The 17791-nt window shown below is 45.8% G+C and overlaps 1 protein-coding gene and 1 long non-coding RNA gene across 3 annotated transcripts in view; both read left to right on the top strand.

Annotated features, from left to right (window-relative positions):
• arl15a (ADP-ribosylation factor-like 15a) overlaps window positions 1–17555 on the top strand; it is a 78472-nt gene extending 60917 nt beyond the window's left edge. For both annotated transcript variants that reach the window (XM_040195656.2, XM_040195655.2), the window contains exon 5: window positions 15965–17555. In XM_040195656.2, the coding sequence (XP_040051590.1) occupies window positions 15965–16117 (153 nt within the window). In that variant the 3' untranslated portion in view covers window positions 16118–17555. The remainder of the gene's footprint in view (window positions 1–15964) is intronic.
• On the top strand, window positions 10468–10765 carry LOC144386322 (uncharacterized). Its single transcript, XR_013452023.1, has 2 exons — window positions 10468–10574; window positions 10605–10765. It is a non-coding gene; the product is annotated as an uncharacterized LOC144386322 (long non-coding RNA).
• Window positions 17556–17791: the final 236 nt, after the last annotated feature.

The raw sequence follows: 17791 nt of genomic DNA, 5'->3' as shown, positions 1-17791 counted from the left end.
CCCGAAGCGTCTTTCTGAAAAAGGTTACCTCGTTTGCCCCTTGAGCTATTCTCGCTTCACTTCTGTCTGGACTCGCTAGTCTGTGAAAATACTCCTCACTAGCCTCACACCCCCCTCTCCCGCTCCCCGCCCGCCCTCTCTCCCTTCTCATGTCTGTCATGAAATCACCAACATCGGGTATCCACCGCAGACAGCAGTAAATGGGCATTTGTTTAATAGGCATTATTAACGGCACAAGTAGGATTAGTGGAGCCTCGGGTCCTAAACCTATGGCCCGCTCGGATATGCAAACATCTTCAGACCAAAGCTGCATTCAGGTCCATTGTAAGGTGTATGATTACCCATGCACACCAAAGGCTGCGTTCCACCCATTTATATGACATCTTTTTTCTTTTTTTTTAATTGATAGAGCAAAATTCTGACAACATCCCAAATCTGGTTGCTATGAACCCAAAATTAAAACGTTGGAGCTGATGGCTCTCATTACACATCATCATCGCTTTGGATAAAAGCGTCTGCTAAATGACCTGTAATGTACACACAGCAAGTTAGATAGTGTTCCATGTTTTCTTTAACTCAAGTTTGGTGAAGGGAAAAATGGATCGCCATGAATAATCTGAAGGTATGATAAACTTGTAGGACTTGAAGGAAGTCAAGTTCACATGGTTGTGCGTTTCTGAAGCCCATACAGATACTTTTTATTTGAAACATCTTGACCAGCAATTTGTTGCTCCGGCTTGTTCCAGTTATGTTTAGGGAGAAAAAAGCTTACTTATTGAAGTGAAAAGTGTGAAAACCCCCCTCGTGTTGCTTTGGTGTTGCTAATGTTTCTAGTTTTTCTTGGCCAGTGTGCCGTGCCTCCTGTTGCTAACTGCCAATATTAAAGACATTTGTCATGTTCCCCACACAGAATTCTTCAGTCCCCAAGTGGGTGATGGTAATTGTTGTTGATTCAGCAAATAGATGTCTACGCACCATTGACATGTCCTAGGCTCACAAAACCATCTATGCATACTTTTTTAAATTGTTGTTGCATGCTGACCACCACCTCTGGTCTGCCGTGTGGCATTATGTCGGATGGTAGCGCGGCGTGTTTTTGGTGTTGGTTACCTTTTTATTATACGTAGAAAAAAATGGTTCCCCTCTTCTTTTGATGTAACAACAGATTCACATCAGCAGTTTACGTTCTCCCTCCCTTGCGTGCTTCCTCCTTGCACACTGTGTCAGTGCCGGCCCCTCAGGCTGGACCCGTGACTGCCAAGGACCAAATGTCTGGATATGACTAAGCCTGCTAAGACCTAATGGGAGCCAATGGTGAAATGTTGAAGGTCTCTGATGTGATATGACCAGAATGACCCTACGGGGGTTAGCTTCGCCTGATGTCTGCACTCTGCGTGCAGCGTGACCTGTCTTCTCACAACACGGTGTTTCCGCTGATTAGATTGAGGCACTTACCGTCTGGCAGTGGAACAAATGATGCAATGTGGTTGAGAAGGCTGCTGCAGCTCTGCTTTCTAAGGATGTGCCACTGTTTTTATTTACCAATACATTGAACAGGGTGTTAAGCCTTTTTTTTATGTCCTTCCCTCTTTTATTGAAAATACATTTTTACATTGTTTTTTAAAAAGGGGGCTTTCCGCTGCACAACATTGCATTGTTTCCTCTTTGGTAATCCTAGCCTGTGGAAAGAGTCTGTTCTTTCACCTGTGGAGATGAACTGCCAGTCATTGACAATGGAAGAGAATAGCATTCCTACTTACAATTACTGCCACAAACTGTACACATCCGGACAATGACTCAACGGAAACGTTGATGTGTCATAATCTCTTGTAATCGAGGCCGTCTGAAGTCCCGCATGTGTCTTTGGGGCCGTTATTGTTTGCTTGACATCCACACCAAACAATCATCGCTCACGCCTCCAGCGGAGTCACTTCCCCACAAAGCACCGGTGGTGGATTAAGTGTTATGATCTTTTACTTTAGTAAAGCGATCCACCAATTAAAAAATGACTGTTACAAGTGCTGGTCCTGCTTGGGTAAAAGTATGTAATATGTGAGCTGAGCAAGACACCTAACCCCCAATTGCCCCCCAGGCAAAAATGTATAAAAGCCATGGGTTAAAAATGTAATCTAAGTCGCTTTGGATAAAAGCGTCAGCTAAATGACCTGTAATTGAATGTAATGTACTCGTGCAGTCACGATGGGCTTAATCAATGTATATTATACTATTACCAATGGGTTCAAACCACTTGCTCCATAGCGTGGTCTGCCTTACTGTTACACAAGCAAAGGAACTACAGCTAATATTTCCTCCTTACGTTTAGTAAAGAATGACAAATACTATTAACGAGTGTTGAGAGAGGTCCTTGAGTACATTTACTGTTATTGGCCATCCTTTCCACCCTCTCCAAGCCTCCGATTTAGCCGCGTACATTGCTAGCAGTGTGTGTCTGTCACAACGATGCAGGTGATTCCCCTGTGGTCCTTCTGCGCTGAACACACAGAGCCAGAGGGTCCTGGTTAAGAGAGATGAAAGCAGTCAACGGAAATCTAAGTCTCTTTGTGCGACCAAACAAGGCGCTGCAGAGCTTTTGACCCGAAGCCAACTACCACAGCAAACTTCGCTCAGCAAACTGAAACCCGCCCGCTTTGATTTGACTTTGATTTTTTCATTTATATTCGTTTGGCGCTCGTCCAAAACGTGCTAATTTACTACCCGAGGTGACGTTTTCACTCAATCACTCGCAGGTTATTTGCTTACAACACCAGAGAATCTCTCTCTCAAGCATCTCACCTTTGAGGGTATGTAGTTTTTGCGTACTGTAAATGTTGCACAACAATGCTAGCCTCTGGTCATTTCATTCATTTCCTTTATCAATGCCTGATTAATCTGATCCGCGTCATTCAATACTGATGATGCACATTTAACAAGGTGACAGGGCAAAGAAAATACCGTCCTCAAAAATTAATGGTTAGTGACCGCCATCAAAAACTAGTCAAAAAAACCAACGGCACAGTGCTTATTTCAATACATCACAGCTCCCCGTTTTCTTGTGTTTAATACACAGTCAGAGCGTTTGTTTGAACAAGTTTCCAACATCTCTGTGGTCGGCAATAATGATTTTGAGCGAAGCTCTGGCGGTCGATGACAGTTTGTGTTTCTAACGGAAATCTCAATGAAGTGATGGTGTGATGACCTCGTTGAGTTTGGACGTTTTGTTTGACTCGCTTCGGTCATTAACGGAGGAGAACACAAACAGACCTTTTTTCCGCTGTCAGCGCCTTTTCGGAGCAGTTGCCGGGGCCTTCCTTCAGAGTGGCCCGGTGGTGCTGGACCATTTCCTACAGGATATTATAACACTAAAGAATGCAGTTTCACCATGAAACAAAAAAGAAAACGCTTTAAAATGAGCAGCAGTATCATGCATGAGCGGGGCCCCATGTTTCCAACTGGAATAATGTTATCATAGCGGGTTCTGAATAAGTTATCCACACAAAATAAACAAAGTGTGTTAATGTTAATAACAGGTGATAACAATCGGGTGCTGTCATAGCACTTCTGGACAAAACGGCCACACAAATGTATTGTGAAAGTCCAGAAAATAAATGAAACGTGACAGAACAGAGAGTAATGTTTTCCAGCCGCATCTTGATTATTTTGAGTTACTTATTTAGTTTAGTGGATGTTTTTTAGATGTGTAGTCAGAGAGTATCTGCATTACTGACATGGAATTTAAACAGTAACAACAGTGAGAACGCACATGTCACCTTTAGCCCCGCTAAAAACAATAAAAAAACAGAGACTTGGCGAAAGTACCTGCTGCTTGCGTGAGGGCTGAACGATCTCCTTTACATTGCACACTGCACGCTGTCCTCAACCCTCAGTACCGTGAGCCAAGGAGAGAAGGCCTCGGGTCACAGAAGGCACTGGAGTCACTGCAGGACTCAATGTGCTTTTCAACCTGTAAGTTGTAACACTGGTACAAATACTGCAGGTATAAGGATTCATCACTGGACGGTAGATGCTTTGGTTGCGGGATGGATTGACTGGTTAACTGGTCAAAAACGCTCTTTAGCTGTCACACTAATGGACAAAGTTAGTAAAAATAAAGTGTGAATTTTAGTTTGAAATGTGATGCAGATCTTTTCCTTGCCACAAAATTCACAAAGTTCTTGCTCACCCTCGACAGGTGGTAGACACCCAGATGGCTACTCGAATGTCACATCCGATAGACCACTCGCTCTTGGCCAGTAGCCATGTCCTAAGTTTCTCTCATTGTGGAGCACGTAGGTAGTTGAGCAATGCCTCGCGTTAATTAATGCATCACACAACTTAAGGAGTTTGGACAATGCTGAGTATTGCCTGCTCTCTTCGTACTTTATCTTATATAGTGCATTATGGGATGCAAATGTAATTATGGCTCCATTATAAATGTTGGCACACGCTCAGAGGGTTATGGTCAAAACAAGTAATTTGTCCAACTTGAGTCCTTCAAGAGGATCCATCTTGGTGTCTGGCACAATGACAGGTTTTCTATTCGTTGCATGAATTTATCGACCTCGTTCAAATTCCTTAATTCACCTAATTCAAAGCCTATTTAATCCAACAAGGGGCTGGATTTATTTATTTGTTTTTTGTTCTGAAGAGGTGTTGATGGCAGCATTTCAGAAATTTTGACAAAGAGTTCTCCTTAAACTGTTAATAACAATGTTTCCTATAATGTCCGGCTTGGGGGTCTAGAGAAATAAATATATATGAACAAAATGATCTGCGAGTAAATATTTCTAAGAAGGAGGAATACAGTAAATATGTGTTAACGCCTCACGTTTGCTTGGACAGTAACTTTTTGGGGGTTTGTGTCCATTAAAAGATAACTTTGGATCCATGTGTGTTGGGAAACGGTCCAAGACGGAAGCAGCTAGTCAACCACTGTCCTCTGTCTCTTTCTGCACTTGCAGGTCCTGGCACACGTTGGGTGGTGGCTGTGCTCAGTGACTCATGTGGCGCCCGGTGTCTGAAACCTTCGTCAAACGTCTGGCACATTGTGCGTGTGTGTGTGTGTGTGTGTGTGTGTGTGTCATTGTAGCCAGTGACGCTAGTGGCTCTAAATTCCCCAGTGGCTGCTGATTGGCCCTTACCTGTGCCTCATCATCCGCACAGCCAATCAATGAACCTTGAGGAGCACACAACACCGTGTGAGCAACTCTGTTACCAAGTGTCTTCAACTAACTTGTTAAGATCACCCTGACAATGCCTCGTACTTGCGTCATTGCTGAGTGGAAATGTCTTATTATTGCCAGCTTGTTAGAATAATCAACAGGATCGAGGTTGGACCAGGATCAGTTGTCAGAAAATACTAATGTGAAAGGTTTATATCGTTTTTGGAGCTTTCAAAAAAAACGCATCCTCTCACTCAGGCAGTATCTAAAACAACAATAGGTGTTAATTTCAAGTGTCCAATATTACAAAATGCAGTGAAATGTTACAAGTTATTGTAACTCAACCTTTGTTCAGTTGTGATTGCCTTCTTGATAGACTATTTAATATATCCTCCCTGAAATTGCTTAGATATAACAAATGATTACTCATATCTGCTAATGGAGTTCAGTCAGTGACCGTGTGCGCTCCTTGCTCGCTTTGACAGTAGCAGCGAGGGGTGAGTGGGGGGGTTGGGGAGTAGTTAAATCGTTGTTGCATCCGGTCTTTTGATTTGACTTTTGATTAAAAGTGCAATGTTCATAATGAGTTTCGGGTCTGCTGGTCATTTCTGAGAGGGGCGGAGTCAATAATGACGTGTCAGTGTCTCACCACAATTGTTATTTTCCTGCCAGCTACCTACAATAGCAGAGCGACCCTCTTGGAAAGGGAGACCGATCCAGTCATGAGTGCGTGGTGCCGTTGCCGCCGCCGACATATCAGATGTCCTCGTATTGAGTCGTGACGGGTGTGTGTGCCCCCCTCCCCCCTCCCCCTCCCTGCTTGTTTTTGATTGTCGCAGGTTGATTCATTTTTTTTAGGAAAGAAAAAACTGGGGGCGGGACGCTCTGCCCAACACTGCACAGCATGTCCCTGTTGCGTTGCCTTGCCCTTTGATTTTTTTTTTTAAATACCTCATCGCCGGAAAAAGCATAATGATAAAGGCAGTCTGTGAGCTATAGCCTCTCAGTCCTCTCATCTAGATTTAATCAGCAGTAGTAAGTATTCGGACAGTCCGTAACCGCTTGCTGCAACCCTGTCAAATGATTCAGCCGATGTGCGCAGCCCTCAGTCGGCTGCTTTCGCCTTAAGTAATGTTGTGAAAGAAGAGATGAGCCAATATAACACACACACACACACACACACAATTTAGCTAATGGGTTGCAAATAGTGGATGAATGTGCTCCAAACTGTGGGTTAATTTCTGGGTGTGGTGTTCTGGCGTTTAGACGCTGCTCCAGCTGTAGTAAATGTCCACTGATAGATCTTGACGATTGAATCTATTTAATGAGAGAGCTGGATGAAGCATTCAGGTGTTTCAGATATACCATCATGCATCTGGGTGAATCCTTGCAACCACCTTTTTCTGTCATCTCTCCCTCCCAAAGCCCGTAAAGGGAGGAATAGTTAAACACCTTGATGGTTCAACTACAGTATATTCCTGGGATCCCCCCCCCCCCCATGTGCTCAGTGAGCAGAGACTGATGGAAGGTACAGAGGGGGAGGAAAGGGGCTGAACACCAGAAAGGGAGGGGGGGGGGCTTTCTACTCCGCGGCTCACTGACCTTGACAATGGAGCCACAGCCAGCAACTCTGATAGCGTTTCTATCTGTTTCCCCCTCTCCATCTCATGCCCCCCTCCCTCCCGCACTCTATCTATTCCCCTCTCTCTCTCTGCTTGTCCGGCGTGTTGTCTGTGGCAGTCGAAATGCCTCACCACCAGCACCCCCCCCCCACACACACACACACACCGACCCACACACACCGACCCACACACACCGACCCACACTCTTACCTCACGTCTGCTCTTTTTCCAGACAAGCGGGTTTAAAAAGTCAACTGCGTATTGAGCCGTCTAGACTGAAGCCAGTCGACAACCGGCACGCCGGCCCGCCCCCGCCACCCCCCCACTCGTGAGTTGCCGGCTACAGGGGAAAGAGAATTATTGATGAGGAGCAGGTGACCTTGCTGTCCTTCCTGCAACAACGCATAGTGCACTTTAGCCTTATGACTAATGCATCTGTATATATTTATATATGTGTGATTGCAAATATGTGGAATATAAGAATTTCAACTGTACACTTGACAATACACTCATCCTATGAATAGATTTTTTTTTGAGAACATAAAAAAATAATGTACGAGTCTTCTGCTGTAACGAAGGTCATTCAGTCCAGCGCCTCTTTTTTCTTTACAAGGTGTCAGCCTTTTAAACGAGTGCTAACTCTCCAGATAAATACTGATGCCAGCCTGTTATTCTTTTGAAGTTCTGTTTTTATGAGTCATTTTTTTAACTTCTCTAAGCTGTTTATACCGAAGACAATGCTGTGTGTGCGCCGGTGTGTGTGCATATGACTTCTGTGTCGTTACTGACTTTCGGAAGATTAGCCATTGAGCTAAAAGAGATCAATTCATGAGACGCGTCCCGAAAAAAATCGTGACGACGCAGTGATGTTTTAAGCGCCTCTTCTATCCTGTCAGCTGATGAGGTTTACTGTATGATACCCCTGTATGGTTTTTTTAAGAGGTGTCTCCATTCAGCCAGTGGCTCCGCCATGACATGTGAACTTGCATTAACGGCTTAATTTTCCAACACAACATTACAAATGCCTTTCAGTCTTTAGTTACAGTTCACCTCGCCTTTCCACACCGAGAAGATGTGGGGAAGCCATTTCATGGGGGCTTGCTGCTTGTATCACCAGTGCAGTATTTCTTGGCTTTGTGAAGTTAATAAGACGGGTTAGTTGAAGCAGACTCTGTAATCTCTGTGGAGTGCGTTCTTTTTTTAATAAGCAATGTGACAGAAAAATGTCTTTCCACGGTGGCTGGAAAGTGAGAAACACCTTTGCATTATGCATGTGGAACAAAGTACCCGGCCCCTAGTCGGGTTATCATGTCTTCTTACAGTCCGGGGGAGGAGATTATGTAGCATCCTGCTACTTTGCTACGACCCAAAAGTGTTCTGCAACTCTTGTTCATCAATTATTACTCTCGAAACAGGAGTTGAAGTGCAGGACAACATATCTGGTCGAGAAATTGGTGGCCCCCTGACAGCTAGTAAATAAATCTGACTCATTGGCAAAAGGTGAGCCACTTCTGGAGGCACTGCTGAAATCATTTCCACAGAGCCCATGTGCGTAATTACACCCAAAGAAGGACGGGGGATCCTCTGTGTCAGGAGAGATCTCACAGACTTGTACCCAACGCTTCATCTGTCCCACCCGGGGAGGCAAAGGTTGGAAAACCAATCAAGCGGCACATATTGATTACCCTCTGGAGAATGCGCGTTCGACCTTCGAAGCGCAATATGTGAAGCTACTTAGTGACTTCTGGAAACTTTGATGGTTTATCTCTAAAACATCTTTGTCCATCCCGTCTGTGCGGGCCGTCCCACCCACCTTCATCTCCCTGCTTTCTTTCCCCTTTCCCACCCATACAGCCTTTCTTATCCTGTCATCCCCCGGGGCCGGTGGTCCCGTCCCTTTGGGAGGTTAAGGGGCACCGTGGGTGAGAGTGCATTTCGGCAGGTTTTGTGGGCACCCGTGCTCGCCTTTTCCCACAAATGCTGCTGAACCCTGACCCCATGGGGTCCTCACCCTCAAAATCGGTGTGGAGCACAATTCAGCTGGGCAATCCCTATTCAGGACCAGACTTTCCATTGGAGGAGGAAAGCGAATCCCCCCGCCCCCACCATCCCAATTGTGGTCAGTGCTCTCTCTTTGTCTTCTGGTCAAGCAGGGTCGGACGACCGGCCGCCACTAGCCGAGACAAGACTTCCGAAAAGCCCATTCAGCATGTAATTTGACCCCCAGGCTCCATTGCTGACTCACAGGGATCAAACGCTGGGAATGTCTGGGGGGGGGTTCTCCTCCATGGAGGTTTTCATCCATTGAAATGTACCCTTTGGACAAAATTCCAAATGACTAATGATTATTCTTATGACTAATGAAACTTTGGGAAGTTTCTTTGATTGGAATGTTTTACAAAAGTTTGATGCAGGACTCTTTAAAAACCTCCTGATGGCTGTTAGTGAGTTTAGTTAAAAAAACAACTGGAAAAGAAAGCGCCCAAAGAAATGTTTGCTGGTGCTCTGGCTGGGCAAAGTCATTGTCTATGCTTCTCTTTCATGGAAGTGGTTAAAAAGCAGAAGCAGTTTTAGAACAGAAGGAATTAACAGTGCTTGCAAATAAACACTTTTCCTAAAGTACATCAAATCTCACTTTTGACGCTCGTTCGTGGGGGTGCAACCACAACCACAAGAGACACCAGTGCCGTGTGGATGTTTCTGTTGGTTGGAGTGATGTGCACCATGATTGGTCAGAGACTGCTTGAAGTTGATACATTGCACCCTTGCTTCTATGATGAGTCTTCTGCTTTGTTCCTCTCTACCGTAAAGAGCCTTGACACACACGTGCACATGCACATAATCCAAAAACAATGTGCTGATGTGTTCATGATTCCAAAAAGGTGAAGGTATGCAAAGTGAGAACTCCGTAACCTTGAGTAGATGTAATGGTCCAATGGCTTGGGACAGTGTGTGTCGTTTTGACCGTGTGTGTGTTTGTGAGCGCAGACTCTAACTTGACGCATGGTTTAAAGCTTTTGCAGAAGGGGAGCACTTTGAATGTAATGCTGCGCGCTGTGTTCTAAAGCGGGGGCCTGCTGCAGCTTTAAAGCCGGTGAACTGTCAGGAGTGGACCGTGAAAGGGGGGCCCCTGAGTGAAAGGGTAGAGGGTCCCACTAGGGGGGTCCTGGAGGAGGGCATGGCTGGTGGGGGGGGGGCTTGTAACATACCTCCTGGGCTTTGAGGGCCCTCTGTGTGGGCCGCTACAGCGCGGCGGCCCTCTTCAGAAGTAGGAGAAGAAGAAAAGACGCAGGGCGGACTCCAGGGGAAGGTGCCGGTGTACTGGAGCGTGGGCAGAATGCCAGCTCACCCGACGAAGTCCCACATACCAGATGTTCCCTGTCAGGGAGCTCTTGGCCTTTAATAAATTGAGTTACTGTAAATCTGTAATAATGCAAAGCAACCCCCCCCCCACTCGAGATATTCTGGTTTCACAGACTTTCCCTTGCGTCCCGTAGGTCACCTGGCTACCGAACCTGCCAATTACACTCCAAGCTCCTCAATGGGACGGATGTTTTCCTTTCCCTTTACCCCCAACCCACACTCGACCAAAAATACTTTTTGAGATGTTATGGTTCAACAAGGAATCACGGCATTCGCTGAAATAACCCTGCTTGGGCAATCAGGTTTGCCTCTTTTAATGGGACCCAAACCGTTATCACAGTACTACTAAATAATCATACTGAAGTTTGAGTTTTGTTACATGAAATTGAACTTTGCACTTGTGAAACAATACAAAAGTATGTTTTGGGAGGTATCTTGCTCAGAATTACTGAAATGGGAGGTATCTTGCTCAGAATTACTGAAATGGTAAATACAATACCTGCCAATATGATGCTCATGTAAGCAGATGCACAATATTGAATCATCACCCTCCACTTTCCACAGTCCCGAGGCAGGAGAGCGGCTACAGAGTGTTTATGGAAGTCCGTTGACCTGCCGCAAAGAATAAATGCCTCCGTGCCTCTGAAAGGGTCGTGAGGAATGTCCTTGTGCGGTCTCTCGCTTAGATTTACAGCGCCTCTGAGGACGCCTCTGATCTGGCAGTGGTCAGTTGGCTTTGAAGAGAAGCGCATCGCGAGTGAATCACTTTGAACCTGCACTGAGCCGAGCCTGGGGGGGGGGCCCGCGGTCCCACCTGAGGGAACCAGGTCGGTAAATCAGCTCGGTTGTTTTTGCAGCATTACACGGGGCCCTGTGTCGTAATGCGTCGCCTGCTGAATGTCTTGGAAATACTAAAAGTCTTCTCGCCTCGCCCTCTCTCCATTCTCAGGCTTAATGTTTAGCTTGCTGGCCAATACTGCAATTGCATAATTTGAAATAACTGCACGCAACATCAGGAAACAGGAGTCAGGAAACATTTATTGCCAAAATATGTCACACATACAAGGAATTTGACTTGGCGGTCAGTGCGTGACAGAAGACAGCAGTGCACGAGTAATAAAATAAAATAAAATGCTAATGCTATGGGTTAGTCGAATAAGGCTATGGGTTAGTTTAAAATAAGAGAATAAAGTTAAAAATATCAAAAAAATAAAGTGCACTAGCGAACAGGAAGTGACAAAAGTGACGAGTGAAAAGTGACGTGTGCAGAACGAAAGAAAGTGACATGTGGAATGTCAGTCAGTGGGGTCCGGGCTCTGGTCATCATTGATGATGTTGGCTTGTCAGAGGCACTTGATCCCTCTTCTGTCTATTTCCAAAAGCACTACGGCCTCCAAACAGCATTGTTAGAGACCAGAGTTGCGAGGAAACGAGGAACGCGTGCTTTAACGGCCACATGCAGCTATTGTGAGACAGTCCCTGATGACCGCAGGGACATCCCTCCTTTGAGGTTGCTGTAGATTTGTCCACAGAGCACACTGAAGTGTTGGAAAACAAGGATCACCTCGATCCACCTTGGGTTGAGCTTGGGGACAGTAATCCTCTCAGATGCAAACTCTGGGTCCATTGCCTACAGTGTTAAAGCCTTGTCTAAATGGGCTCTAGGTCTTACTCGCTTGCTAGTGGGTTGTTTCATTTGACACCTCAGTTTGACAGTTTTTGGTGCAATATTGTTGTTTTATTCACAGGCTTCCCAAATGTTCCTCTCTTGGAGACCTTTGGGATTTTGCATGTCTTTAAGGCTCTTTAGCTTAGCCGGAAAAACAAACAGAGGCATATCTATTATATGGTAAGTGGATCTCACATTACCCCGCCATGTCAGTGCTGTCGCCAGCGCGGGCCACTTTCCATTTGACTGATATTTGCACAGGGGCCAACATGTCAAGGGATGGTGTAATTGATTGTCTTGGATATTTGAGTATACCACTTTCCCTAGATCAGAGACCCCCTAATGCTTCCGTCTCCAGTTATATGGCTTATCCATGTGGTGAGGTTTTGACACATGACAGTGAAGCAGGATAGACATGTTGGCATTATTACGGATTAGCACAACGCCGCGTTCTATTTCATGACACACATTTATCATAAGGCCAACACTAAATAAACAATTCCCCTATAAAATAGGAAACGTACATGAAGATGTGTCTGTGCGCTTTCTGACGCCTTTTGGTCACTTTACACACACACACACACTCTCTTAAGCCTTTGACCTTTTGAGGATGTTATTTTATGTTGAAAGCGGGCCCCTGCTGAAGTTTATCCAAATGAAAACCTCAGGGCTATAGTTGGTTCGCCAATGAGTTTATTGAGTAAAGCTCTTTCTCCACGGAGGAGTTTCGATAGCAGGAAAGAAGTGTTTAAAGGATGACTCCTAATAAGGACTTTTATCGTCTTCACTTCTGTTTTTTTCTTAAATGGCCAGAAGGCAAAAGCTTCTCAAGTGAACGTTTCCTGTTTTCCCTTTTTGATCTTATTACTTAGACAGGAAGAGATTATCAGTATTATTTGATATTATTGAATTTAGTTTCGATATATTTTTCCCATGTTTTTTCCCCTCAGGATTACATCTTAGACCTTAGCATGAAGGATTGTGTTCATCTAATAGCATGTCTGGATTGGACTGCCATCAGTGTGAGCTTGCTTGGTCAGTTACATTTCCTATGAAAGTCCATCACAACAGCTGTTGCCTTCAGAGTTTTAAAAATACACATCCGTCATGGCAGGAAACAACTCAGTTAGGTTTAGGAAAAGGTTTCGTTTTGGCTTGATGTACCTGGACTTGCGTTACTTGTGTACTTTATTGAGTTACAGGAACAAATGAATCCACATTGACTACATGTTTCACACACTGGTGCGAAAAGCAAAATAGTGTTTTACTTATCCACCTTTGGCTTTTTCCCTTTTTTTATTGTACCTGGTTCTTGATTACCACCACTGCAGATTACATTTTTGATGCCTATAGATTTGCCGGGGAGGGAGGGGGGTTCTCACTCCGAGCAGCCTCCACGACAAGAACTTTTTTCTCTCTCTTTCTTCTGTCATGATATCCTCTTGACACGGTGCCAACAGTGACCATCACTTCCAGTAATCGTCAGGGAGCAGCTGGATGCACGTGCCACGCATGCCCATCCGCTGCTTTAAGGAGCCTGGAGTAGGCTTACCGGAGTAGGAGCTTACGCTTAGCCGACGAGCTGCTCACACAACTTGTCCCTCACATTCAGTCCTTGATCATCAAGTCACACAAACATATTTGTTCACTTAATAAACGTGGAAAACCTCACCCATTAGTTTTTAGAATTTGTCCTGCAGCCGGACAAAAAAACATAATTTGACTTTTTGTTGCCCAAAAATAAATGAGCCATGAGTCTGACTAAACGTGGCTTTCTCAAAAGGAATGTTTAGGCCTTTAATTATGCCACGGCAAAAAGATTGGAGACCGATTTCATGGTAATCTGTTATTCTTAATGCTGAATAGAAGTCTGTAATCATCAATCATGTCTTGAGAGTTCAATGCAGCCCATTGCACTGTCCGTTCTCACGGGCTCACTGTCACCACTCAGCCTGTTGCAGAAGAGTTTTATGGATCCCCCCTCGCGACGGGGTTGCACGGCGACTCACACAGTACAGTAGAAACATGCACAGGTGATTAAAGATTTTTTTGACACCCTCATGCATGCATAAGCCGCTTTCTCCTGTGCACAAGGCGAGGCCCCGTCTGTATGACCTAGAAGAAGCTAGACTGCATGACCCAGTGGTCAACTTAGGCGCCATCTGGCAACCCGCATCTTGTGTGGCTTACCCTTCCCAATGTCTCACGCAATTCCTTAAGCAAGCATAAGTGTGCTTAGGAGGACTTAATCTTAGAGAAACTGGTTTGGTCCACACTGTGACTGCCAGTGTAGGTGCGCCCGGCTGGAAGGTCACGGGGTTCCTTCGGCTGTATAATGCATGGACGGCTTTTCTTTTCCTCTTTTTGGCCTGTTGTGTGATTCAAATCTCCGGGTTGGATGTGTTCTTTCAATAACTGTACAAAGGTGTTCATTCCCACTGCGTAATGAGTTGTGAGCCATCTGGGAGCGTCGGAGGGATCAGTCGTCCCAACGTACAGAGGATGGAAGGCGTCTGTTGCTCTGCGAGATGCCCCCTGGCCTGTTCTGAGGGGCAAGGAGGGGAAGTGAGCTTGAGCCTGTCTGCACTTGCACAGAGGTCACTGCTGGCCGTTTGACAGTCTGCCCGTGCAGGGGCCAGACTCTTCCAGAAGAGGGCCAGCCAGACAGACAGACAGCCACATCGTCTGCAGTCTGGGTCTAGGTCCCCGTACTAGGGCGGCTCAAGTTACCCAGACAGATTTGTTAACACTATTTGGGTCCGCTCTGCTCTCTAGCCGGGCCTCCGGGCCAACGGCGGTTGAGGTGACTTAATCTGTCATTAAACTCACATTACACCCGGACAGAGACGGGGCTGAGGGGCAGGGACAGCGCTCCCTCTCCCACTCACTGGCATGGCTGGCTGGATTCGAGCAGACACAAAGAATACCCCCCCGCCCTCTCCCTTCTCCGTCTCTGCCGCCTCCTCCTCCTCCTCCTCCTCCTCCCTATCCTCTTCATGCCACACACCATGGCACAGCTAGACAGCGCAGCACGGTCTAGACAAAAGCAATTTCACTTGAAGTTGAAAAGTAATTTGACAGTGTGACGGGCACCTACGTGAATTTGGGTGCAGTCTATGCAGAGCGTGTTGACCGTCTCCTGTAGCAATACAATGGACATATAATGTTTTAAGTGGATTCATGGAATTAATAACTGACTTATTAAACTAAATAATTAGTATGAGAGAGTCTACTTCATAGTATATGTATAGTCAAGCTCCATATTTAAACAATTAAAGATGACAGCGGAAAAACGACCAAATATAACACACAACATTCATATTTTCTATCCCATTTTGAAGTTATGGATCCTTGGTTCCTGTACTGTGATGGACAATGCATGACTCAGCATCTGTTCATTTTGTAACCTGATCAGTGTGAGAGAAGCATCTTCTAAACCCTGACGGAAAAGAAGCCGTCCTGCTGAAGTGTTGTCTTTGTACTGTCAGACACGAAGGAGCGGCTCCGCTCGCTTCTCATCGGGAAGACCAAATTGTTTCCATTACTCTGAACTTGACAGAAACCCGAACAATCTGCACTATGTCGAGTGGAGGTATAAGACATTGTTTCCTTCTGTTGAGATTTGCAGCCACACGTAGCAGCTGGTTCTGGTCCCCCCCACCCCCACCACCTCACCACACCGGCACCGTCCACTGAAGCCTGGTTATGAACTTTATAACCAACTGTTCCAAACAGTAGAGCCAAAGCCAACAAGCATATTTTCACATACTTCCCAGAGAGAAAATGTTCACTTAATTTCATATTGTTTTATTATATTCTAAATTACATTTTGTTCCGGATGCAAAGCTGTGTTTGGGTGCTCTAACTGCTTTGTGTAGTAAAGGGGGATGGTGAGAAGAAGACACCCATGGAAAACAGGAATGATACAAAGCTCTCCTGCTGTTATCCTTTTTCATGTTCTCGGCCTTCAATGCAGTCAAACCAGGGCCCTTTTTAACACGAGTAAAAGTGTAAATCCTCCTGCCGGCTTGTTTTTGGCTGAGCCATGGACGGAACACACACAGGGCTTCAAGCTTCAGGCTGCTCGTGGATCTTAATTCAAGCTTTTCTAATGTGTAGACTCACCACACGGTCCGTGTTTCTGCCCGCAGGTCAAGAAGTACTTTGAGCTGGAGCCGCTGGCCAGGGGCAAGCGCTGGATCCTGGAGGGGAGCACCAGCGACCACCTGGAGGCCGTGAAGGAGAGCTTCGCTCAGTTCATCGGCCTGCTGGAGGACAAAGACTCGGAGCCCGCCCGGATATGAGGCTGCCCCCGCAAACGCTCAGAGACGATAGCGGCCAGCGGCGAAGGAACATCCCGCCAGGGCCGCGCACACTCCCGCTTTCATACACAAACCTGCGCGCACGGGCGACGGCGGATGTCGGCCTCACTCCCTGAGAAGCGTGTATCCTGTCACCCTCCCTTCACTGAGCTCCCATCCTGGTTCAAATCTAAAGTGTGTGCGTGTGCGTGTGTGCGTGCGTGCGCGCGTGCACACACACACAAACACACGTCCACCGTTGCAATCCGGCAGAGGGGAGGTGTCTTTGAAGCCGATGTATTGCAGTTTTGTCAGAAATACAAAATGGCCTCTGCGTGACGAAACCAAGGGCATGTGGGACTCTCACACACACACACACACACACACACACACACACACACACAGAGAGCAAAGCCCAGGTTGTGTGTAGATGTTTAACCTCTCCAGTGATTACTTTACAGGGTGTTTGGGTGACGTTGAGGCGGTGTTATGTACGGTAGCTACATATCCGTGTGAATATCTAATCTGAATAGAGTAGTCTGAGTATCTTATGGAGTATTATGGAGCCATACACAAGTACTACTAATCATGTGACGGAGTGCTAGTGGACTTCATTTAGACGGGGCAGAAACAAGTCTGAATGCTTTTTATAAATGTGCAACTTAGAATATATTTTACAGCTGTGTATGTTAACCACGTAGAGCTCCATTCCGATTTTTTATATCTCATACCACCCTTATGACTTCTTTCAAATCAAAGACCAAAAGAGACAAACATAACCACCACACCCACGGAAGTAGCCTCAAGATAGAGAAATGTAATCGCCTCCTTTCACTGTTCAGCAAAATGTCATGTTTGCCTTTCTACAATTTTTCTGTAACGCTTTTTCTTTACCGACATAATTCCTCTCGGTGGTGGCGCGCGCCTCCCGTCTCCCATCGGGGTGGAGTACAAACTATCAATCAGCCACAGCAACAGCTGCATCTGCCAAGTCCCTGTCCGACACCCTAATGCCTTCCAAATGTCCACGGAGACCCCCCCCCCCCCCCCCCCCCGGCCCCCCGCTGGGTTCTTGGGGGGGTTCCTCCATCCCGGATGCCATCGTTCTGAAATGAGCTTGTCGTTGTGCCACAGGTGTGCTTCAGTAGATGGTCGCCTCCTCGCTTGCTTGTGTCCTCGCTGTCGCTTTGTTCCGTGGTCGGGTTTTTAGAACAATTTCATCTGTTTTTGTACCTGACACGAGGTAGTTTTCTTCTTCTTAACAACCTGTATGGACCAGTGCAGTTGATCGCTCCAATGCAGAATAAATAATTGGACTTTGCATATCATCTACCCACAAAGGTTTTTCAACATATCACAGCAGTCTTTGTTTGTTTTTGTATTTAGTTTTTTTCAATCATCAGTGTTGTCAAAAATTGTAATTAAAGTTTTAAAAGTGGAATTGTTGTCCTAATTGTTATTAACATGTACGTAACGTGCGAAACGTAGTATGAATATACGATATAGCCGTAATGTTTCCACTTTGAATGTGTTGGCTTATGATGGGAGCATGATTGACAGTTTCTCATGTTTATGTATACTCCTTGCATTTTATAAAAATAGATACGGTCAGCTTGTGAAACACCCGCATTACTTCGTAGAGCGGTCTTGGTTGTTCGGTGTGTTTTAAGCAGATGT

Source organism: Gasterosteus aculeatus, chromosome 13 (assembly GCF_964276395.1).
Source record: "Gasterosteus aculeatus chromosome 13, fGasAcu3.hap1.1, whole genome shotgun sequence".
NCBI classification, from domain to species: domain Eukaryota; kingdom Metazoa; phylum Chordata; class Actinopteri; order Perciformes; family Gasterosteidae; genus Gasterosteus; species Gasterosteus aculeatus.
This window is presented reverse-complemented; position numbering and strand designations above follow the sequence as displayed.